Raw genomic sequence first — 24,799 nt, forward strand, 5'->3', positions numbered from 1 at the left:
AATGGCATCTATTTGTGTATCTGGTCCATACATCTGGCTTCTTTGCTTAAATTGCCAGTGAGTAAGAGTTTGCATTAAGAGCTTGGACTTAGTGAAGTTTCCCAAAGTTTAGATACCCGCTGCATTTTGCCATTGTAAGTGTAGTGATGATACCATCAGGAAAAAGGGCAAGGAGCACAAGAGGCATTCAAATCTTCAATGACTATAGCACCTCCGTGCACATGCCAAGCCACTGCGTAAGACTTGGGCTTTGACATAAGGAAAAGTTTTACCTCTATTTTCTTACAAATATTCTCCAAATTGCTACCAGTGCCAAATAAGATAGAAAGCACAATTTATCCACTGAATGTGAAGTTATCCAAATCTCTGATTAAAATGATATTCAAGAAGGGGACAAGGACTACTAGCAAGTGCTGCTGAATCCTTAGAGAAGAGAGTAAGACGCAGCAAATAGTGTTTATTAGTGGATTACTCTGCTTTACACAATGGGTAAGGCTGCTACTTTTCTCCTAATTATTTTTTGTAGGTCCTTTAGTTTTGCAGGTTGTCTTCTTTTTAGCCCTGTTAAAGGTATAGATATAGCTCATAAAATGGACCAGAACCGACTCTCTGGACCTCAGGGCAAGTGTCAGAGCACAGCTCGTGTTTATTCAACTAAATTATCTCCCTTTCCATATTGCTTACTGAGAATAGTCTGCAGACTGTTAATCCATGAACACTAGTCACATTTTCTGGGAGAGTATTAATTGGCCTAGACCAAAATTATGCCAGAGAACTGCTAATAGTCATACAGCACAAACAACACATGTTCAGCCCTCTTTTATTCAGTAGTGTAAATAAAAACACTAACACCACAGTGTCTAAATCCAGTTGTGCACTGCAATGTCCTGGTTGAGAACTTCACGCTGCAAGTCTTCACAGGGGTTTACTGCTGTCTCCTGAAAGCTTTGGTAGACCCACTGAAGTCTCCAGTTACACTTGCACCAGTTACAGCACTAAAGGCAGCAGTGATTACACAGCATATGAATGTTAACAGGATGATGACCTCTACCAAAAAAAAATTAATTTTGGAGCACTCTCACATTTTCTATGGAACTAATTGTAAAAAATATCCTGTAAGTTGATATACTTTGTGTACCTTAGCTGTTGCTGACACGCTTGTTTCTGTGAGCGAGGATATATGAGAAAGTAGAAGAAAGGTTTTGTTTGGGTTCTTTTCTGTGAAGTTTTTGATGGCTCAGTCATACTGAGTGACCTCTGTGATCTTCTTGGGACGAGACAGACTGATTTAGATCAGGATTCAAAAAAATCCAATTCTTAACTCTGCTACTGACCTCAGTGTGACCAGGTACAAGCCACATCACCCCTCTGTGCCTCTAATTTCTCCTTTCTTTTTGTCTCTCTTCAATCATCTTTTGTCTAATTGATAAATTCTGTGAGAACACATTGCAATGTCCGTACAGTGCATAAAGAACCTGAGGTCTCCTCCTAAAACACAAAAAATACTCCTTTTAAAACTGAAAATTCACCACAAACAAAACATTTTGTCAAGATGCTTTGATTCCAACAGTTTTCCTAAAACTCATATGCACTGAGAGAAAATTTGCCCAGTTTCTAGTAATTTTCCACAATCTTTTCTTGACTGCCTACATTTTCAGATCCATAGCACTCCATCAGGGATTTGGAGGTACGACACTGATGATCCCAGGAAGTGCAGCTCTACTGCAGCCCATGAAGCAAGACGGCTCTAGGATTAAAAATCCAACCTCTCTTCTGCAGAGAATTTTAGAAGTGCTGGCTTGTGATTTCCAAACAGAATAAGCTAAATTTTTTTAAAAGTTATTTTGCTCTGTAGAGGATTTTACTTTCTCCATTTCATACTACGTTAATAATAGACTTAAATAACTCTTGTGCCTCAATAAAGTCATAGGCTTTCTTACAAATTTAAAGAGAATAGTCTGGAGTCTGATACTAATAAAACTTATTGGGTGGCCAACAGAACAAATTTAGCTGAAGCTGAACAAACTTCCAAAGGCTTGTCCGAGAAACAGGATTATTTCCCTATTTGTTGTACCTCTTCCTACATTCTCCCCTTTCGAATATGAATGTGTGTGCATGCCCAGAAACCACTTCTAAGTCACAAAGAAAAAGCACGTTACTCTTGTGATATTAGGAAAGTTGGTTAATGGAAGAGGAAAGACTAGACTAGAATAGACCATTTCAGTTGGAAGGGACTTACAATGATCATCTAGTCCAACTGCCTGACCAATTCAGGGCTGACCAAAAGTTAAAGCATGTTGTCAAGGGCATTGTCCAAACGCCTGTTAAACACTGGCAGGCTTGGGGCATCGACCACCTCTCCAGGAGCCTGTTCCAGTGTTTGACCACCCTCTCGGTAAAGAAATGCTTCCTAATGTCCAGTCTGAACCTCCCCTGGCGCAGCTTTGAACCATTCCCACACATCCTATCACTGGATACCAAGCTGTAGAGGGCAATGAGGTCGCCTGTCAGCCTCCTCTTCTCCAAGCTAGACAAGCCCCAAGTCCTCAGCCGCTCCTCGTAGGACATTCCTTCCAGCCCTGTCACCAGCTTTGTTGCCCTCCTCTGGACGCATTCGAGGACCTTCACATCCTTCTTAAATTGTGGGGCCCAGAACTGCACGCAGTATTCAAGGTGAGGCCGCCCCAACGCTGAATACAGCGGGATAATCCCCTCTTTTGACCGTCTGGCTCGGCTGTGTTTGATGCACCCCCGGATGGGGTTTGCCCTCTTGGCTGCCGGGGCACACGGCTGACTCGTATTGACCCTGCTGTCGACCAGCGCACCCAGATCCCTTTCTGCAGGACCGCTCTCCAGCCACTCCTCTCCCAATTTATACTTGTGCCCAGCATTACTCCGTCCTAGCTGCAGGGACTGGCATTTAGACTTGTTAAGTTTCCCATTTGCCACTAGGAAAGGGGCAGAGGGCTCGCAACCTACCAAACGGATAATCTTTGTATAGCTGATTGACGTAAAGTTGGAGCAATCCTTAAAACCAAGTTATGCTTGCTGTTTCCTGAGAAATTCTATGCAGAAAGATCACAACCAGCTGCAGATCCCCATGTTTTTTCTTTTGACAGCAAGCAAGTCAGAACATTCTGTCTACACAGAAGCCCTGATTATGCAAAGAGCTTTCTTAGAAATGAAGATGGCTAACAAGAAGCCATATAAACAGCACAGCTGCCACACTATTAACTCTCAGATTATTTGCACCTTTCTGTGTAGTCATGACAAATTAATTCTATATTTATTAATTCTGTGGTCATGACTATTAATTCTGTAATCTCAAGACAACCTCTGGACTTCCACCCCTTTTGATCAAAAAGAACTACTAAATCATAAGGCATGCAATTTGCAATTTTAATACAGAAAAAACAAAAAATCTTTTCACTTCAACTTGAAAAAAAAAAGCAGCTGGGGCAGGTAGGTGTGTGGGTGGGTGTTAAAAAAAAATCAAAAAATCGGAAGTCAGACAGATGAAAGGCAGATGCAGAAGGATAGTCCAAGCAGATGGCCTGGTTAGGAAAAGATAACAGGCACAAATAATGACTCACGCCAGAAAGGAGATGTACATGATGACCTCCTCTAACATGGACAGCACCATTGAGTCAAGGACACAAGGAGGGTGGAATAGCTTAAGTAGTGGTTTGAAGTTCAGTTCTGACCTGCAAGATGACTCTTGTAGTAGAGGAGACAGTGGACTAGAATTCATATCAGTCATGAGCTTTTAATCATCTTTTCATATGCCTGCACACTACAAGACCTCTAACCCTTCACAATACTGTCATATCCATGTGGGATGAAAGTGTGGCTAATAAAATGCCTCAAACTGACTGGGGCTAGTTATACTTCTAAATGTAGGTGGCTTGGAAAAGTATTTCAACACTGTACCTCCACAGCACTGAAAAGCAGAGACCAGCCTGCAGAGAGCACAAGCAGTCAGACTTACTAGCTAGACATGGGGAGCAAAAGCTTCCCAAGTTTGCTCACCCCCAGAGCAGCAAGGACTGGGATGGTGCTGTGCTGCTCCTCTCCTTGCTGTGCAGCTCCCATGGTAAACCCAGGTCAGGCTAATTCTGACCTCAGACAGACCAAGCCCAGTTATATTTCATGTCAATTCAAAGACATTCACACTGCATACATTTATCTCCTTCTATTGCACTACTTGTCACTTGCATCAAAATTAGGAGCCTACATAGCAAATCTAATCTAAATTCAATTTTCTGTTTGACTAATTTACTGGAAGTCAATACTTAGAAAACTGAGGGAGAACAAAAACAATTAATATGTAGTCTCTCATACAATATACATTACAAAAAGCTGAGAGTTAATTGAAAACAGTTGATCCCTAATTTTACAAAATCATTCAGTACAGCAAGTCTTAAGAGAAAAATCCTGGAAGTCTTTTTGATCCTTGTTTTATTTCTGAAAGAATTAATGACACTGCTGTAGAAAGAGGTCAGTTCACACAGCTTTTCTGAATGAACAACAATGCTGTGAAAACTGGGATTGATTGATAGCCTACTGTTTGCGTCATTATGTCCAAATGTTTACCATTTGAGTCTTCAAGGAAGCATGAGACAAAAATCAAAACAAGTTTTATGAAGACTTCAACAACACTGGCAAATTAAAATTGTATCCAGAATTGTTTAGACATGATAGCAGTGGAGGAAAACTGTTTCCTTCTGTATTATACAATTTCTATCTTTGCATTATGCAGTGTCTTAAATTTCTGGTGTGGAAGAGGAAAGAAGTATTTCCCTCCCTCAGAACAACTCTGTTTTCTATCATTTTAACCCTTTGCCTCTTCAAAGCATTCTGTTGAACTCAACACTGTTTCCTCTTGCAGTCGCTGCTCTGTAGTTATGTAAGATCATACTGTGTTCATCCCCTTCTAGTAAGATGAGTCACCATTTCTAAATGAACTGTTTACAATATTAGGATGTTCTTTTACAGGAACCTCAAATGTCTACTAAACAATTTTTTTTTTTAAATCACTGTGAATTATTCACTTTTTTTTCAAATTGGATAAACACTGAAGTTCAGAACTGGTATCACTACTTCTGGAAACAAAGGCCCCTTAACTGGCAACAGGAATACCTATCAACAGATGCATAAAACTGTGGGGAAATGCAGCATGACCTCTCTAGCAGCAACGGATAGATAACACCTAATTTTATTTATCTGTCATAAACAACATTGTTGCTGTAAGCAGGTAGCTTAATCTAACTAATCTCAGTAAGACAGAGGTTATTAGACAGTAGGGAAAAATAGCCATGGTGCTGTCTCCTTCAGGCACAGATAATTAATTTTGTTATTTAGCAGTTTTGGGAAGAACACCCATAAGTAATGTGTTCTACCATATCCACTATGTGACCTTATGCTATATTTGCAGGCAACAACATCATCTTAACATCTTCTCTTCCTTACCTGCGTAGAAAGTATAACTATGCAGTCAGTCTAAGAGACCACAGGCAATATCAAGCTTCATCTCAGCCTGTTCCTCCATAATACACTAAATCTTCTCACAAATAGTAATGACTCTTGAGTTATTTAAAAGACCACCTAATTTTCTGGAACTGGAACTACTGCTGACAATTCCACTTTACCACACAAGAACTGTCAAATTAAAGGATCAACTTTTGTCTGCGCAAGTGGCATCCACAAGCATAGGAAAAAAGATCAGACAATGAGTTTACAAGCTGTAGCATGAATAATCAGAATAATCTGATTCTAACCCTGGAGTCCTCATGACTGGGTGTTTCATATTAAAATAAAAAAGACATCTGTCATGAGCTTAGATTCAAAACTACATGATGCACAGTCTATGAGAAGTGAAACAAGGACTTTGGACTGTTGGCTGGAAAGGACTTTTTATGATTTCAGGAGTGTAAAATGGTGAACGAAAAGGGGGACACTGGACAATTTTATTCTGGACTTCCCTGAGTAACCAGGACATTAGTCTTCTTGGAGGACATCTGAAAACCAAGAGATCTAAACTGGGAAATGGAAGAATGTTGATAGAGAGGCATGGTCCCTAGGTATCTAAATATTTTAGATTTTTCATATCCAGTCGTTCAAAAAATTATTGGAAAACTCAAGGGAACTGAAGTAGAAGTATAGGAAATGGAATACCACAGGACAAAAGGATGGAAAGCAAGAAGAAAGAAGTAAAGCAGAAGTGACAATGACTAACTACTTCCCTGAAAATCTAGATCTATTTCTATGAGGAAATCAGCTAAGGTTTGAAAAACTACAAAAATAGTTACACAAATTATAGTGAATTTAATCAAAGTAGAAGAGCCAATTTTAAAGGATGCAAAAGCAGATATTAAAAGAGTAACAAAGGACAGCAAGAGTTATGTATGACTAGAATAGAGGTATTGAATGAACATGATGCAGGGAAAAGAAAGGGAACAGCTGTAGACCCACTGACACGAAAAAAATAAGATGGGTCAACACAAGTTGGAAAAAGAACTGAAAAATAAGTGCCACTCTTCCATGATGCTGGGATTAAGATCAGAAATAATTAAACATTGCCCAAAACCTAAATGACTAGCTTGCCTCGATTTTAAGTATGAGCAACTAGGGATAAACAAATGTAAAAACAAAACCAAGCAGACACCCCCCCTCCCCCAGACAGGATATGATCACAGCAGAGAACTAAACACAGTTTAATATGCTCAAATTGCAGAACTTGCAAAGTCTTACTTTAAAATACTGCAAACTGAAATGAAATTGCACATCTTCTAGTAAGGATTCCCAATAACTCTAGGGGATCAGGAAAAGTAGTCCACAAATAGCAAGCGAAGTATTATCTATACAACCACAGAACTCCCAAGTTCGATTTCAACTGTATGCAGCCCTTAGACAAATTTCAGTAAACAATAATAATGGAAATACAGAAAATAAGTACTAATAAGCAGCATAGGTTTACCCACAGTATAACTTCAGACTGAGGCATCTGTCTTTCATTTATGAACTGCTGTGTAACTGATAAATTACAATTTATTATTGCAATAACTAAAAACCAAATAATAACACGCCCAAAAGAGATTACAGTAGGCTGCAATACAGAGGAAGTGATTACTGGATTAGTTTGTGTCTGAGAATATTGATTTTAATATTTATTAAACATGACAAGTAGGACTTCACTGCTTGCCAAACTTCATGACAACACAGGAGGATAAGAACAAAAAAAAAATTGAAACAAATTAAATGCATCAATATTAAATGCAAGGTGATACACTTTCTGTGATGACTTGGTCTTACTATTTCTGTTGTCACATAACCACAGCTGCTGCCTGTAAAGCAGCTAAATAGGCACCAAGGAAAAAGAAAAACTACTCAGCTAATGAGAAAAATATCTGATTTAACACATTTACTTTCTAAATACTCATTTAGACAGAAAATTAGAGAGGGTTCTATTAGATCAGTTCTAACCTAGTCTTCCAGAATAAAGTACTGGACAGTATTACAGCAGGAGTACTGTAAGGCAAAAAAAGAGCATCTTCCCTGCATGTTGTCTCAACATTGCATTATTCTTAAAGATGTTTGCTACTAATATAAAGTTAGCCATTCTCCTTCTTGTTCTAGAGGAACACGATATCCTTTACAGTCAAGGTAATGTAATTGCCGAAAGTTTTAAGAACTATACTGGCTTCTTAACGCTTGTTCTAATTCGAAGTACTGCTTTTCTTCACACTTTCTGATCATTACTAGTTATGTATAAATTACTTGATATGCATTTTGACAAATGGGTTCCAAACTGCTATAAACTCTGCAACAACTCCACTGCAGTGATTAAGGATACAAAAAAATCAAGCTAGCACTCCTTGCAGTCTGAAGTGTTAAAGGACAGACTCCAAGTAGAAGCCACTCTTTCCTTTGGTCTAACAATGCCCATGACAAAAAGCCTTCAACTTTTATCCATCAGTTTTCCTCTGATGAACAGTTTAAATAGATGAAACTATTCAGCAATCCAGAAAGGTGAGCACTGTACAGAATCCACCAAGCAGGATAATATATACATAGTTGAATAAAGGACCAGTTTGAGGAGGGAGAGGAAAGTACAGGTTGGGATAATAACTGCTCGAGTAGTTATTTTTTAGAGCAATTCAACAAACAATAAAAGCCTTGAATAAATAGTTTCATAAGCTCATTTAAATAAAATGCAGTATCTAAACAGTTACCCACAGTCTGTAACAGTCCAAAGTAATATCAACACAATATTTTACAAAGACCATTTTCACTATCAGTGTTTTAATGTCACTATTCAACCTGTTCTACTTCTGACAATGTTCTTTACATGGTGTTTTCAACAATCAATGTATATATTCAATCCACATATATATTTTTTTTTTCATTGAAATATTTTTTCTCAGCACAGTTAAAAGAGAGACTTAATTATATCCACGTTTCCTAAAGCAAAGGCATATAGACACTGTGGGTGGTTCTTGAAACCCTTCCCTCCCTCTTCTTGTGGTGGTCCCCAAGTATCTGGCAGCAGGAACAGCTCACATATATGGCTACAAATGCTGAGTCTGAAAATTGTATATGCTGTGTGTTCCCACGGCACAAAGCTCAGTTATGGATGTCACCATAGACAAGCAATCACCACAATTACCATGAAGCTTCCAGTTGAGTGAAAAGTCATTGGAAAAAGAAAACCATAGAGGAAAAACAAACAAACAAAAAAGGTAACAGATGGAGAAAAACAGAAAGAGAAGCTCATATTGATTGTGTTGCACTGACAAAAAGATGCAGCTAATGTCACCGATGCATTAATTCACTAAAGGGGGGGGGGGTAAAAAACAGTCTTGGAAAAATATCTACATTTTTGAAAACAAGAGAGAAAATGGTTGAAAACAACTTGCTTCACCAATATCTATTATGTCTTTAAACATTACCTTTGCTATAAACATTACCTTTGCTACTACTTTTTTTTTTCTTTGTTCAGAAAAATTTAGTAAATCTAAACTTTGATAACACTGAATAAAGTCTGAAAATCCAGATGTGGAAAAGACTTTGCCATCATTTTCTAATACACCTTTGATTATGTATTCTATTTTGTTACAACATTAGTTTAATGCCTTGAGCAGAATAAATATAAACTGTAGATCAAGACAAAACAAGTTTACAAGAACAAAAATTAGAAGATACCAAAAAAGGTCCAAAGAGGATGGTTTTAAATATAATGAAATTCAGTCAGTCTTGATCACAAGCTATTTTTTTTTCATAAACTGTTTCATCAGATTTTCCTGTGGAAAGAGACTGTCTTATCATCATTTTATAGATCACAAACTGAAGTCAAAGAGACATTATGGCCAGAAGTATCCATTTTTTGGAGGGTGGGAAAGAAGAATAGTAATGAGAGGCCTAGAACTTGACTTCAGACAGTGCCTGGTGTTTGCACACTCAAAGCCTCAGAGTTCTTGCTGATTCCAAGTACAAGTGAGCAAGCTGTTCAGCAGAACACACTCACATTGATCACTGGATTTTTCTGGTGCTCCTTGCTATAAAATGGGTGGTTTTGTTACACTCAGCTTGCCTAGTATCACATTTGAATGAACTCCCTAGGGGAGAAAGAACTGAATTCAATTCCCAAAGGCAGTATTCAGCTGCCTAAATTATAATACTTCCCAAAGTACCTTAATTCCCCATCCGTCATTTCAACAATCAGGACAATGATTTTTCACTACACAGCCCTGACACTAAAATATGCCCAGCCTGGGCAGGAAGACAAAAGTCTCACAGAAAACAAAGGGAGATGAGAGATGGAGAGTGATTATAAGCTGTATAATGATCAGTGTGCATATGTATGGAAATTAAGATTGTACAGGCAGTCTACAACTCTGACGCCTCCTAAATTTCAAGTATTCAACTTCAAATGGATACAGCTATTTTAGAAGAAAAACATTTATGCAGCTTCCCAGGTTTCCAAAAAATGCTTGCAAATTAAATTCTCACATGCCCCTAAAATGAATAGAAACACTCAGCTCTACAATCTCCTCTGCATTTTGAGCTGATAGAGCATCTACTGACAGAGGAAGCTTGTTAAACTCTCAGTGAACCAGCATCAGAGAGAAAATGAGTTGACTAAGTGGGTTTCATTGAGACTTCAGCAGCACTGACATGCTGAGGTTCTGTAGTCTCAGGAGTCTAGTCCACTTGCTGGGAAAGAAGGAATTATGTCCTTGTTATGACTGCTAACATTTCTATAGGCAAAACTCAAAAGTGGCACTATGCAGTCCGGTGAGTTAGTGTTGGGTTTTTTTTTAATAGCTCAAAGGTGTAGTAGAGCATGAACACTTAATATGGGGCACATTACATTTGAATAGGGAATGAGATGAGTGGATAAAGCCAAGCAAGAGAATAATCAAAGTTCCCTTATTGGCTAAGTTGAATCATCAGTGAACAAAGTATGATGAATTGAAGCAGTCAAGCCTAAACCACTGCTGCACTTCACACCTCTTAAGTACACTAACCTTACCTGTGCATGTTCTTCAGCAGTAAGAATCACTGCTGTCATGGGCATCCATCTTTTCAGGTCATTTTCCCTAAGTCTGATCCTTTCTCTATCATCTCTCCATTTTGTCCTGGTTCTGCTTCCTCCTGATCTATCTCCTAGGTCTTTTTTCTTTCCATATTGCCATGCTTAATCTTCTACCTTGTATTCCTGTCTGGGGTACAGTCTACTTGTACAGCAAACCCTGAACAAGTTTCCCCCAGTCCCTTATATGACTATCTCCAGATCCACCTGACCATGTATCCACTTGCATCTTCTTCTGCCAGTGCAAACTGCCCTTCTTTTCAACTTTGGATTCAATTTGTTTCTCCAAATGGGTCCCCAGACCATCCAAATCACTTCACCAGCAAGACATCCGCTCCCATTCTTTCATGGATGCCTTGCACAACCTCAGTGTGTGATCCACATGCAATATGCTTCTTTTTCTCCCTCATCATTTTAGTATCTCCTATCCCACTTAGTCTGTCCAGGTGTTCAGTTATGTCAGTTTTTGGCTTTTGCCCTAATCTCTTTCATCCTGCCTCATTGTTTATAGTCGCTTTCCCCATCACATTTAATGACTCCCAGATCTGTCATTTTCTTCCAAATTACTTGATCAGTCAGTCTGCCTCCACCTCCACTGGCTCTATGTATCAGTATACCTCCATATCTCCTCAAGAGTTCACATTATTTTCTGCATTTAGCTCAGACGGCTTTCCTTCTGTTATCTACCAGAAGGCAAGGAGAACACTCAGAATATAAGAACAATTGAACAACGCAACAATACAAAGCTGTGTTACAGGAGAAATTCTGCATAATCCTAGATAGCTTACACCCATGTGAGGGATCAAATTTATTAAACTCTAAGTCTGAGCAAGTTACTCAGTAGAATCTTAGGGATCAAAACAAGGCCAAATTTAAGCAGATTTATACAGGAACAGAGAAGTATACTCCAATACAAGGAAGCCCTTCTGCCAAATTTCAAATCGCTCCTCCTAAGTGTAAGAATAGTACCTATTTTAGTTTCTTCCAAGTAATCAGCATTTTTTGCCCCCATTGAGCAAACAGTATAGGGGTTTTTTTTAGCCTTTAACAAAAATGAACCAAGCAATTAGCGTAGCACATTTCTATTCTGCTATTAAAGGTTGGTGCCTATGTCAACATCTGAAAAGAACGCCTACTAACCAGAAGCATCAAGTAACTAGTACTCAGATAAAATTACATTGCATTCATGTTTTTGATAAAGGCAGTTACTAGCACATTCCTCATCTGCAGCTTTAGCAAATCTACATAAAAATTATCATCCATTACATCCTGGAATAACTTTTGCATAAATGCTTTTTGAGTTTCTTTCATAAAATTTGTGCTCGACTGCCTTCCAAGTCAAAATGCACCATTCTTCTTAACCTCCCCTTTTTTTCTTTAAATTCACTTTGTACCTTTTCACTAGTGTCTGTAGGATCCTCACACTTAAGCATTTAAAAATGGTTAAACTTGCTTGTGCTAACATTCAAGTATCCATTTGTACCTTGCTTTATCTTTTGGACAGTTACTTGAAAGCATTACCTAAAATTACTCTCTAAAGTTTATAGCAGCTTTAGGAAAAATGGACACATGGCTAGCAACATTCCATATTTTTCTTACCTTTTTTTGGTTTTGGAAATTGTTTCCATGTGTTAACAAGTATTAAAGCGGGTAAAAAAATACTTTGAGATTTCAGTTGATTTCTAAGATCACCATACATAAAGAAATCCACGACAACTGTTTGATTTTGAATTACACAACTACTGTGTACAACATCTTATAGATTATTATGCTGATTTCAAATTTAGTGCTTTACGGTCAAAAGGTGCTGATACTACATCAGTAAATTCTGTGCCAAAATCTTCTCTAGAATATCAGACATTTCTTGAAACAAATTGCAATTTGTTGACTGAAAAAAAAAGTTACCCATTTACAGGAACTGGTAAGACAACAGGAGGAATAAGATGAAAAATGTTTCACATTAAATTATTTTGATCTTCATTTGCAGAGTTCCAATAGTTGTAATCTTTGAGGCTAAAATAACATCCAGAAACACTTATTTTTCTGAATAAATGCTGATCAACAAATGCTACTGTATGAAATGATATAATGCTACATGAACTAATTGGTGTCTTGTCACACAATACTACTTAGTAACAATACAGAAACTACTACATACTTATAAAAATCACTTTCTTTTCTTGTGCATTTTTGAAGGTTAGGCTTCAACAGGGAAAAAAGTATTCTGAAAACATCTTCAATTTCTATCAATTTTGGAGTTTTACACATGAAAAGTTTATGCAATATAAAATTAAAAGTAACTTAAAACTTCTGTTGACATTGCCACATGCTGTTACTAATAAAAACATTCACATTAATTTTCTGCATTTTTTAAAAATATTCTTAAAGCAAAAGGAGCACACAAATTTTAAAATAAAACTTCCAGAGACTAATTTTTCATGAGTGCCTAAGGACTCAATCTTATCCTTTCCAGACACTGCAGGTAATGTATAATGGGCATGCTAAAGGGCCAGGAAGGAGTGAAATCAAACTCTGGTACTGCGACATAGTTCTACCTCCAAAATCCCCATATTAAAAAAAACAAACCCGACCCACCCAAACAATAAATCAACAGAAAAAATTATCTTATTGGACAAAAGTTATTTCTACAGTACCTTCAGAGGCGATAGCACTAGGACACACATCTTTTAGCAGATCTCCCAAAGTATGCAACTGTCCTCCTGAAGCAATTGGTCGAAATAGCTTCTGTATAAAAGGTCTCTCTGTTGTCGCCTGTTTTAATAACAAAATTAGCAAAACCAACAATTTAAAGACCATGCAAATATGTAGTATTACTATTTGAGACAGGCAGAAGACAGGACAGAACAAGAGGTTGCAGCAGAAGAAATACCTGGCATTTCCATTTCTTCTTTTTTTCCCTTGCATTCCATTCATATCATGAAATGCAGGGGAATTTGTTTTTTAACAATTGAAAGTTGAAACTCCAGAAAACTGTGAAGATAATTTATAAACAGTGTCATGGATATAAAAGTGTTAAATTCTTTTTTTTTTTTTATTTAAAAAAACCCCTTCTGTTATGGGAATAGGATCCATTTGAACAAAACATTTCAATATATCCTTAATTTAATTAAAACAAGCAGTGAACACAAACTTAGAAGCTCAGTGTAGGCCTATGTTTTGCCTAGTCAAAGCAACACTGTAACAAATATCCAATACCTTCTACAACAGTCTATCTTCCTCCTTTTAGAAACACATCAAGCACTTTCAATGGCAAACAAGTACCCTTATAGCTCAAGCCAGGTGAATTTTTTTCAGTAGATTTTATGTTGAAAAATTCAAACTATTTCAGCCACGAGAAACAGAGTACAATTTAAAACAAACAGACAAACAAAAAGCTGTTGTGCTTTGACAGACAACCTAGAGTCTTCTGCCTACTTAAGGAATTAGTCAGCTGTAAAGAACATATATGCCTCAAGTCTGCTACAGATATGCACAGGAATTCAGAATTACTTCAACTATGGGTCCTATGATGATGTGCAAGATCTAACAATTTCCTTTGGAGATAAAAAGAAAGCAAATCAATTGGCAGTAACTACTGCCAGTCACTGTCCACAACATAAGCAATAAAACTCCCAACACTGCAGAAGAAGCAAAGTAGTTTATAGGATCTATAGATGCACTTATTTAAGAACTGTGGTTATGTTAAGGTAATCCCCTTCTTTTGAGTATCTGTATAAGCAACCCCAAGGTCAGCAAGCATCTGATATTGGAAGGACAGGAGAAGTTTTCTTCCTGACAACCTGACCTCTCCTCCCAAACTGGGCACTTGAGCCAGAAAACAGAAGTTAAAAACATCATTCAACCAACATAAAAATTTTAATCAAGCTCTAAATTGTTACTGACAAATTTCTGCTAGCAGCTAACTCCAGAAAGCAGCTGATGTGGCCTGCATTATGGGTGACTGGGCTCCAGTAAATTACACTTTCATCACATACGACTAGAAAAAGCAATACAAGCCACTGCTCCTTCCAAATTTAGTTTCCTACCACTCGGAAAGTGGTTCCTGTCCTACTACAGTAACTACAAAATAGAGACAAACCAACACAACTCAACATCAAGAAGTATTTTATCTCCTGGTAGAGGTTTTCAGGGAAAAAAAAAAGCGAAGTATAGTAAAAAATTTGAAAGTTAAAAATTAATTTTGAAAGGAAGTTACAACGTGGTCTCTGTCACCTACCTACATGAAAAGCCACAGGCAGTAGATTAACCATGAAAACTTAATTGCCATTCACCTCTCAAACAGCAGGGCAAGGAGTCTTTTCATAAGAGTGGTATACTACCTCAAAGTAATTCCAGGGCAGTACAGTGCAGAACTGTTGACACACAGCTACTTGTTACTTCTTGCCAACAGTGTCCAAAAATGGAAAAATAGTCTTTTTCCAGTTTTTCTTATGAAGACTGATCAGAAGGAGCTGACTAGCTGCTGTAGTCAATTCTCTATGGCCTCAGGGTAGCAGAAATGTGGATACAAACAGTGCTAATGAAATGTCTGAACATTTGAAAAATGATGGGAGGCATACAGCCAGCAGGATCCACTTCAGACAGATCCACACTTGAGAAGTGAACTCTGGCACATTATATTGAAGAAGTGTACCTCAAAACCATTTAAAAAAAAAAAAAGAGATAAAAACCTAAAGCATTGTTACAGCCAAAACAATTTTCTATTGAGTTTATTCTAACAAAAAAAAAAAAAAAAATCAATTATTCACAGAAGTCCGAAGTGCTCACCATCTGAACTAGCGGAAGTACAAACAAACACCAGAAGAAGGATGCAGGCAAAGGTGATTATCATCAATAAATTTGAAGATAAGAATTTCCCAAGTGCATAGTACAGTTTCTCATTATTTATTAATAAATTGCAATGATTTTTTTTTCCTAGTTACCATAATTTAATGCCAAGAGGGAAAAGCCAAAGATGTATTTTCTAAAAACTCCCACATAGCTGCTGACTGCTGCAAAGCAATATCCTCAGCTGCTGTGATGAAACATTACAGAAAATGAATTCAACTTTATATTTTAAGTGTTGAGCAATACAGATGTGGTAATGTAAATAAAAATCACTGGTCTCCATCAATGTTAAAATGATAAAAGTAACTGCATATTGTTTATACAAAGATTGTGGTTCACAAATATAATCCTACAAGCAGAGTATTATCCCAATATGCTTACACTTCTTCCCTCCCAAGCAGCTGATGCTTTATGCATTAAAAGAGTCAAAAGTCCCATCCTACAATCTAGAATGTTTATAGAATAACTTTTCAAAGTATCTTAGACATATAGGAGCATAAATACTTTTGAAAAATCTTACCATCACCCCTTCTGAAGTGTGGTAGCTAGTAATAAGCCCAACTTGACTACAGCTTTCTACTCTAGTATTTACTACAACAACACATGAAGGAATGGCCAACATGAGTAATTGCTTACATAATGTTATGTACAGTATTTGCTTAATCAATCATATGAAACAGCACTATCTGTAATCTAACCCACAAAGACATCACTGCAAAACTGTTAACTGACAATGATATTAAATAATCTACATCAGGCCTAAAGCATGTATGTGTACAGTATCCACCTTTTTTTTCTACTAATATTATCATAGCTTCAAGAGAATATAGCGCTTAATTATTTTATTTTACAGTCGAGCCCCTGTGTAGCTGGAGGTGTTCAAAAGGCACCAGATGCATTTACAGGATACAACAGGTGAGAGTCAATCAGTAATTGCTGATGACAGATCTACAAAGGGAATGTCTTTGAGTATATGAGCACATGAAGACAATCACCTGGCCCAAAATTTGCAATGCATTTTACACTGATCATGTCCACAATTTAGCATCAAATTTTTAAGAAAGCAAATACTCAACTCTAACATATTTCCTAGAAAGCTGGACTTATTTTTTGCAACTGAAATTTCTCATTCTTCTATCCTACTACATAGCACCACAAATCTTGTGCTTTGCAGAACAAATGAAGACTTTACTCTTTAAAAAGAAAGTTTAAAAAATAATCGTGATAGGAAAGTGACAGTGAAAACAAAATTACACTACAGTGAGAAAAAATAGATTAAAATTACCTATTCAGGTATACTGGCATTAAGAAGAGTTATAGGTAAGAGGAAATTTTAAGAGGCCCTTTAAGGCAACATAAAGCCTCACAGAATCAGAGACAAGCTATATAGTTACATACTCTGCTAGCAATCGTAACTCTTTCTTCCCTATCATCCTGCCAAAAAAAAAAAAAAAAAAAGTCAGCTTGCCTGGTCCTTTTCAGAATCAAAAGAACATCAAACACTGCATGAAATCCACAATTTAATTAGTCAGATATTTTATACAGGATGCATCTTAAAATGAAAAACATAACTCATGAACTGCTGGGTTTTAATCTGGAAAAATCACAGAGTTACCAATATTTCCATCTAGAGGAAGGGATTTGTATTTTCTGCCTAAATACTCTGCTCCTACTCTGACAGTACTCAAACAAATAAAAGTTACCATACATATTGAACCCACAAAGCAAAAAAAGAATTCCTTCCAATTCCCACATGTGCATAAACTGGCAGCCTAAAACTGTAAAACTTCAGACTTCCCTACATACTCCATCATATTTTCAGTAACTTGTCAAGGTCATAGTCTCTGCTGTTTTGTAATGAATCACTTTACACTAAAAAAACCATCTCATAACTTAAATTTATTATTTTATTTAAACTGATTTAAACTCAACCAAGAACCTTTAAAAGTAATAATAAGAATTTGCATAATAAAGTAATTTTATATAAAAAGAAAAGTACAAGAAAATTAACTACTCCCTAAAAATAAAATTAATTATATAAATTTTATTAAATATTTACTCAAAAGTACGTTTTCCCATATATTTCCTAAGATGTCTTCTACTTTGTAGAAATGTTTTCAATTAAAAATCTCAATGCACAATGAAAAAGTGACTAACTGAAAAGATGACGAACTGCTGTAGTCACAGAACCATCACAATGCCATCTCTGTCTGAAAGCAAGATACTGCAAAGCCCCATCTGAAATACTGCTCTTTCACTGGTGCTGAAACGCAGTTTTTCTGCTGGTATTTCTGGGTGTGTATCTTCGGCTTCTTTTTGCTTAGTATTAGACCAGAATCACTGAGCACTTCATTGTAGAAAGGCACAAGCAATGTTTCTGTGGTTTGGGTTTTGGGGGGGTTGGTTTTTGGGGGAGGGTTTTTTTTCTGTTGTTTCCTTGTTTGTTTTAAAAAAAGACTGCACTCACTGGAAGCTAGACAGGCAGGTTATCAGACTGAAAGATTAAATGGAAGTGGCAGCTAAGACTGCAAGTCACCAATAAACACAGGTAAGAAAGAATTTGTGTCAGAATGGGAAAGAACTATTTCTGGGTGTGTAGAAAAAGCAAGTTCTGAGGACCTAGCCTAAGGTAGCCCTGCTAAACTTGCCCTACCTCCTGTCCCAGGTTTTATGATTTTAAAAATATTATCTACAGTTGCTTCAACTGCTGCATATTTTGGACTTTCATTCAGAAACTAGTCACATATTAAGATGGGTTACTTGGCTCTTAAGTTCATTTCATATATTCTGATACCTGCAGAATAAAGGCCAATAGAAACATTTGACTGGCTTCTGGAAAAAATCACCAATGAATAAAAAATAACACATCGGAGAGAGCTTTTACATATGTAAACAGCTAACATTAGATGGCCAAAACAAGCCAGCAAGGCAGTCTATGCAACAAATAGCATCAGCGATGTATGAAGGAGAAGAACATTTGAATAGCAGGGCAAACATTGACTACCATCAGCTAGAAAACAGGTGACTATAAAGTAAAGAAATCTAAGAGCAGATTTAGTCCAACTCGCGTTGATTATTCTGCATTATTGGGATGCCTGCAGGCTACATAAGCTGGTGATCACAGCAGATAATAAATAAAATGCTTTATAAGTAAAATTGTGTGTACGTAGACCTCTAATTCTTCCCCCACCATTCAGTGCTGCTGTTTTAGGCTTGCTATCTCCAGTCACGCTCTTCCTTAAACAAAAGCAAAAGTAAAAACCAACCATTTGCTTTTGCAATGGCCAGTGTAACTCAAATAGATTAAGTCAATTTTATAAGTTAAATTAAATGCTGCAAAATATTTCTGTACAAATAACTGGCCAATACCTATAGCAGTCCTTTTTTCACTTTCCTGCATATTTCTTGTTCATACAACCTATAATATTTTGAAGTATTAATTTATGTTCCACCTATCAAGACAGCTTAAGCTTATGCTAGGATAACAGAAGAATCTACTGTGATACTCTCATCCTAATTAACTCTACAACAGAGTAAAGCTAAATATATCGATATTGCTTAACTGATACTGGTAAGTTACTCCTATTTCATAATTCAATTAATAAAAGCTTACAAAAAGAGCTAGGCAAGCATATATTGAAGCTAGGCACAAACTTGTGATGTTGAACTTCAAATTCTCCCTTTCACCTACATTTGTAATCTCAAATTAAAAACCAGAGAAGACACTGCATTACTTAAATTAATTTGTTCTCCTATGGTCCGATACAATTTTTAACTTGTGTTCTTAATCTTAAAATATTCCCCTATTCACAATCACTGCTATTTCCCAGCATACCTTCCAGTTTATGCTTCTAAGTAAATAGGTTCTGAAAGATTTGTGCGTCAGCTGGAGTCTCAGTATTTTACTTCAAAAAATATTTCAAAAAATTATTATACTCACTTCTTCATCAACTATTTTATAAGCAATCACTTCGTGCTTCAGTCAGGATAACCTTGAAACAGTATTTTCAAAGCGTGCTAAGAAACAATACACTTGTACACTCTAAGGCTAGAGATTCAAGTTACAGCATAACTTGAAATCCATTATTTAAATTCCCAAACACAATGTCAAGGTAACTTCATTTCACTACTGAATTATAGTATAGTACAGCTATGCACAAACACTACAATCCAGTAAATTAGCCACAAACCTACAGATTTAATTTTTTAAATTATGTAAAATAATCCATGTTTGTTACTTACAAACTTAAATTGTGTCCACTTCCCCAAAAATTCAATAAAAGGTAATTTATTCATTTGAACACAAATGAAGGAAGCCTTTTCTTAACAAGCTGCCATTTCTCAAAGAGCAGTTTGAAAAGCAGAAGGAAAAAACCCACATTACTCTCTGATACAAGACATATTTAAAGCAAAAAAACCTGTTTGATTCTTACATCTTTATCAGACATTTGAGAAAAAAAAAAAAAAAAAAGGAAATTATGTTTCTTTCCACTTCACATCTTGTATGATCGCAAACAAGACTCAAAAATGGTTACTACGTCAGACAGAACTACACTACCTATGATCCAAAGACAACACTTTGAGATTTTTAAAAGCCAATGTGAGACACAGAGATCTTACACCCCAAAAACCACCTATTAAAGCAACTCAAAGCAAGTTACATGCTAGAAGCAAAATACAAGACCATTTAAATAAAAATTCTGATACAAATAGATCACTAAAACAGAGCAAGACTTCCCATGGACTCTGAAATTATTATCACAAAGATTTCCAAAGAAGGAAAATCATTGTAGTCACCATGTATCTTTGTTAAATTATATACAGTTTAACATTGTGTTTTACCACGATGGATGTGATAAAGCCAAACATGAAACAAATACATTCACTGTCCTCAGACAACTGGAATTACAATACAAGAGAGAAAATACAATGTTAATATATTGACCAACTAAAACCACCACCAACAAAGAAATCTAATGTGAGAATGCTGGTTCAATAAATGCCTCTAAATATCCCTGGATCACTTTTTCTTATTAGTCCAGTATTTTTTCTGTGCTGCAATGAACATTGATCACTGTCCTTAAAATCACTGTATTATTCATCACAGACTTGCTCCAAGCTGTAGTTATAAAATTCAGTTTATAGGTCTTGTGGTAACAGCAAAACTGACTTCTAGAAAAACAGAAAATTAAGCTGCTCAGAATATTCATATTGTTTTATTAAATCTTAAGAAGTTATCTGAATTTCTGCATTAAAAAGTATTAATTACCACCCTCTATTTCCTTAAGTGATTATTTTACTTCAACATACCAAATTCAATGCTATCAGTCCACAAACTGGGGGTGGGGTGGGAAGGACAGAATCTGTAATTCTGTTATTAAACCATTTTAACTGACTTTTATCTCTCTTCCCTCCAAAGATTCTGTAGGAGCTCTTAAGCTGCCAGAATGCAAGGAGTTTCAAGAAAAGCTGTTTTCTCACTTTCAATGCCCACAGGTTCACAATGAAACAATTCCAGTGTGAAAACAAACACAGACTTCCAGAGAAAGATGGGCTCAAGTTTATACCTCTCTTTTTGGCTTAGTTTGCAAGAAGGACGCAAGGTAACTACTTGGTAATTGCTCCAATGCCCAAGACTCTGTAACGCTCTTGACTAAGTCTTTAAGGGTCTGTTTGCAAATCACCGCTTTCTGATGACAATAGATACACAAACAGGAGGAATTTCAAATGTTGGTAATATTTATTTACTAGAATACTGAAACAAGGTATTTCTATCAGCTTGTCCCACTTAGCAAAATTTAAAAAAAAGTAAAACCAGCTTATTTCTACATGAAGCCTAATTTACAGCCGCAGTGCAAGGTTGCCTCTGCCACTCTAGAGCACAGCTTTTTACAGTAAGTGGAACTTTCCAGTGACAAAATGAGAGGTTACATTCAGGAAACTCAATGCTCAACCAGGATCAAAATGAAACACACTAAAATACCTCTTTTTATTTTTATCTATTTATTTTTTAAAAAGGACATGGTCCCCTTATTTTAAATAATTTCCTTAGGAGTACTGGTTACACTGTTGCCAGCACATATAATTTATCCTTGCCAATTTATTTGCCAGAAGCAACATACAATTCTCTTAGAAAGCGTATAAGTGTAGTTTGGACTAAAGAAACTCTCAGCAGTAGACCTCACAAACTGATTACTCAGATTTAACCTTTATTTTTATACCTTTACAGAGACTCAGCTAAAATCAGTAACTGCTCTACTCAGCTAGCCTTCATTTGAAATATTAAACCAGTAGGTTGTAAGAGGCATCCACAGAGCCCCAGTAAAACAAACTAAATGAAAGTTACAACTCTCTTCCTCTGCATTTCAAGCAATGTCCCCCCACAAGCAGTTACTGAATATATGAGACAACTGGCTAAAGTTAAACTCAAGAAGAAATACATACACAGACTGAAAGAAGCTTCGAAGAACTCACTCTTCCTCAATCATCTGTTAAAAACCTATAAATTTCAACTCTTTCGTAAGGCAGCAAGTTCACCCTTGACTTTCAGCTCAACAAGCTGAAGTACACACAAACACACACACAAAAGGAAATGATCTCTTGTTTTATCCATTTGAGATCTGTCACCTTTCAAATTTCATCAGTACTTTTTGAGCTTCTATTATGAGAGGCATAAAACACAACAACATGATTTGTCTTTATCCTGTAATCATTGCTCCTCTCCCCTCCTTCAAATCTTCCAAGCTATGAAGGGCTTCTCCCAAACACCCCATGGCTTTATTGTATACCTTTGATCATTTTTCTATTTTACTTACTCTCCAAGTTGCTAGGACTGAAAAAACATTACAAGAAAATCAAAAGACTATTTCTAGTGTTTCTTTAATTAGTCTCTGCAAAGTCATCCAATAGATGCTCTAGTTACGATTTTGTGTGCTTTGATTAAGGCTGGCACTGCTTTTGTCAGCATTTGGGATTTTGAACTGCTTACTTGCAATGTCACATCACTGTTCAGAGAATCAAGTACATCACATTACAAAATAGAACTAATTACATTTTTTTAATAAAAGAACAAAGTAAAGGTTTTATATGTCCAATATGTAACTAAAAACCGTAAGATGAAAAGAAGTTGTATAAACATGCTCAGCACACCTATCTAGAATTACCAGAAGAATTGACTCACTGACAGGATGTGATGTGGGTTGCAGGACTAGCTATAAAGTCAACATACAGAATAAATCAAATGACTTGTTTTTCCCATAATATATTTTAAATTGCTCTAATAAATGAAATATTTTCAGTGGCTGTAAAGATTACAATATATATATATGATTACAACATACAGAAAAAAAAAAAAGGCATCCTTTCACTTTTTCTTGAGTTTGTATTAGGATTTCTACAGTTATATGGTGAGAAGGAACCTTCTGTTTCCTCATGAAGTTAAAAGTCTTTATGGTGATGAACAGGAACTTTATACTCCCTAATATTTTTAAGAGGCATGCAAGAAAAAAAAAAAAAAAAGAAACAGACTGAACTTTATACATTCAATTCACACTAACAGCAGTCACATAAATAGTAGTGCAGAAGTATATAAGTAGATTGAAGTTTAAGATAATTCTATGAATACCTGTATATACGCTTTAATATGGTCATGACAAATGTGTATTTGGATACATCTTTAAAACTTCTTACTCCTAAGATTTGAAATAACACAAAAGGATAAGATAGGAAAATACCATAAACTGTTAAAAGAATATTGCATAACATGAATGACATACAAACTTAGTGGATCATTTTTCTCCTATAGAAGAGTGTATCCAAGTTACCTCAAACTGATTTTCTTACATTTGCATACTTTACATGATCAAGAAAATATAAACTCGTGGTCAAAATTATAACCTGTACACATATCAAGTAAAGTGAAAATTTTGTTATTCTTGAAAGCACTCTTAACAGTATTACACAAGCTGGAAATCCTTTAGTTTTTGAATATTAATGATCACTGTTTTAACAGTAAGAACAATTACACGATGTGTTCCCCTGGTGGAAGCTTTAACTTGTTATGGTCTGTTATGTGGCAAATGTTACATCAAAAACTGATGCGAGTAATACTTAATGCCAGAATCAACTAGTATCCAAGTCAGGACTGTAGTCAAATTAAAGCTACAACTAGAATTACAAACACAGCTGAAATAAGGTTAAAATTTTATGTAGCAGGGCTTATTACAGTTATGTCTACACAATAACACTGAACAATTTTTGGTCATGAATGGTTAAGGACTATTCTCCTAATCACGTGTGGGCAACAACTCATGTCTGCCTTGAAGCCTTTCATTGAACAGAGCACACTGTATGAAGCAACTACAGTTCTATCCTAACTTCCTACACAATTAACAATAATTTAGCATTATTACAAACTTACAGAGAAATATGGCAACTATTTCTGTTAATTCTCCCACACATGTTGTTGAGGACCATTACTTGCTTATCTTTAAAAAGATTAAAGAACCATTTAAAATACCACCCTTTTCCATATTATTTGAACTGGCAACATGCTTCCTTACAATCTTTTAGAAAAAGCTTTATGTAATAGCAACAAAACGACTTCTTACAACATGTAAAACATTTGAAACTTAAAGTCCTAGCACACGTTCTACTAATCTGAAAAAGATATGCTTAGTTAGAACACACCCTTTACCAAATTCAAGTGATTAAAAATTTAATGGGTTGGCTTAATTGTAACAATTCAAAATAGAAGACATTGCTTCAGTTTCTATAACTGTTTCTAAACATGCATCATGCTGTCCACATTCATTTTGTGTCCGTGTCAAACATGGTCACATCATATTGCATAGGGGCATAAAGGAAAAAATAGGCAAAACCTTCTCTCGGATCCTTCTAGAAATCCTAGATTTTAGCTTTGTAGCATCAAGTAAGAGCCTCTCACAGAATTCATAAGAACAATAGTTCCTAACGAACAATTTCAGCTTCTGTGGATTGACAGAACATCTTTTTGGTCTTCCAAATGGCTTTTCAGCATGCTAACATATTAATCACAGAATCCTAGAATGGTTGAGGCTGGAAGGGATCGCTGGAGGACATCTGGTCCAAATCCCATACTCAAGCAGGACCACTTACAGACAGATACCCATGTCCAAGCAGCCTGTGACTACCCCCGAGGATGGAGACTTCACAACCTCACTGGACAACCTGTGCCAGTGCTCAGTGACCCTCACAGTAAAAAAGCATTTCCTGATATTCAGATGGAGCCTCCTGTGTTTCAGTTCGTGCCCACCGCTTCTGGTCGTGTCACTGGGCACCACTGAAAGTGCCTGGCTCCTTCTGTGCACAGAAGATATTTGT

At 36.4% G+C, this 24,799-nt stretch overlaps 1 protein-coding gene across 2 annotated transcripts in view; it reads right to left on the minus strand.

Annotated features, from left to right (window-relative positions):
- ATG5 (autophagy related 5) overlaps positions 1-24,799 on the minus strand; it is an 84,365-nt gene that overhangs the window by 13,522 nt on the left and 46,044 nt on the right. For both annotated transcript variants that reach the window (XM_075046701.1, XM_075046702.1), the window contains one exon: positions 13,246-13,363. In XM_075046701.1, the coding sequence (XP_074902802.1) occupies positions 13,246-13,363 (118 nt within the window). The remainder of the gene's footprint in view (positions 1-13,245; positions 13,364-24,799) is intronic.

This window comes from Buteo buteo, chromosome 15 (genome assembly GCF_964188355.1).
Source record: "Buteo buteo chromosome 15, bButBut1.hap1.1, whole genome shotgun sequence".
Taxonomy (NCBI): Eukaryota; Metazoa; Chordata; class Aves; order Accipitriformes; family Accipitridae; genus Buteo; species Buteo buteo.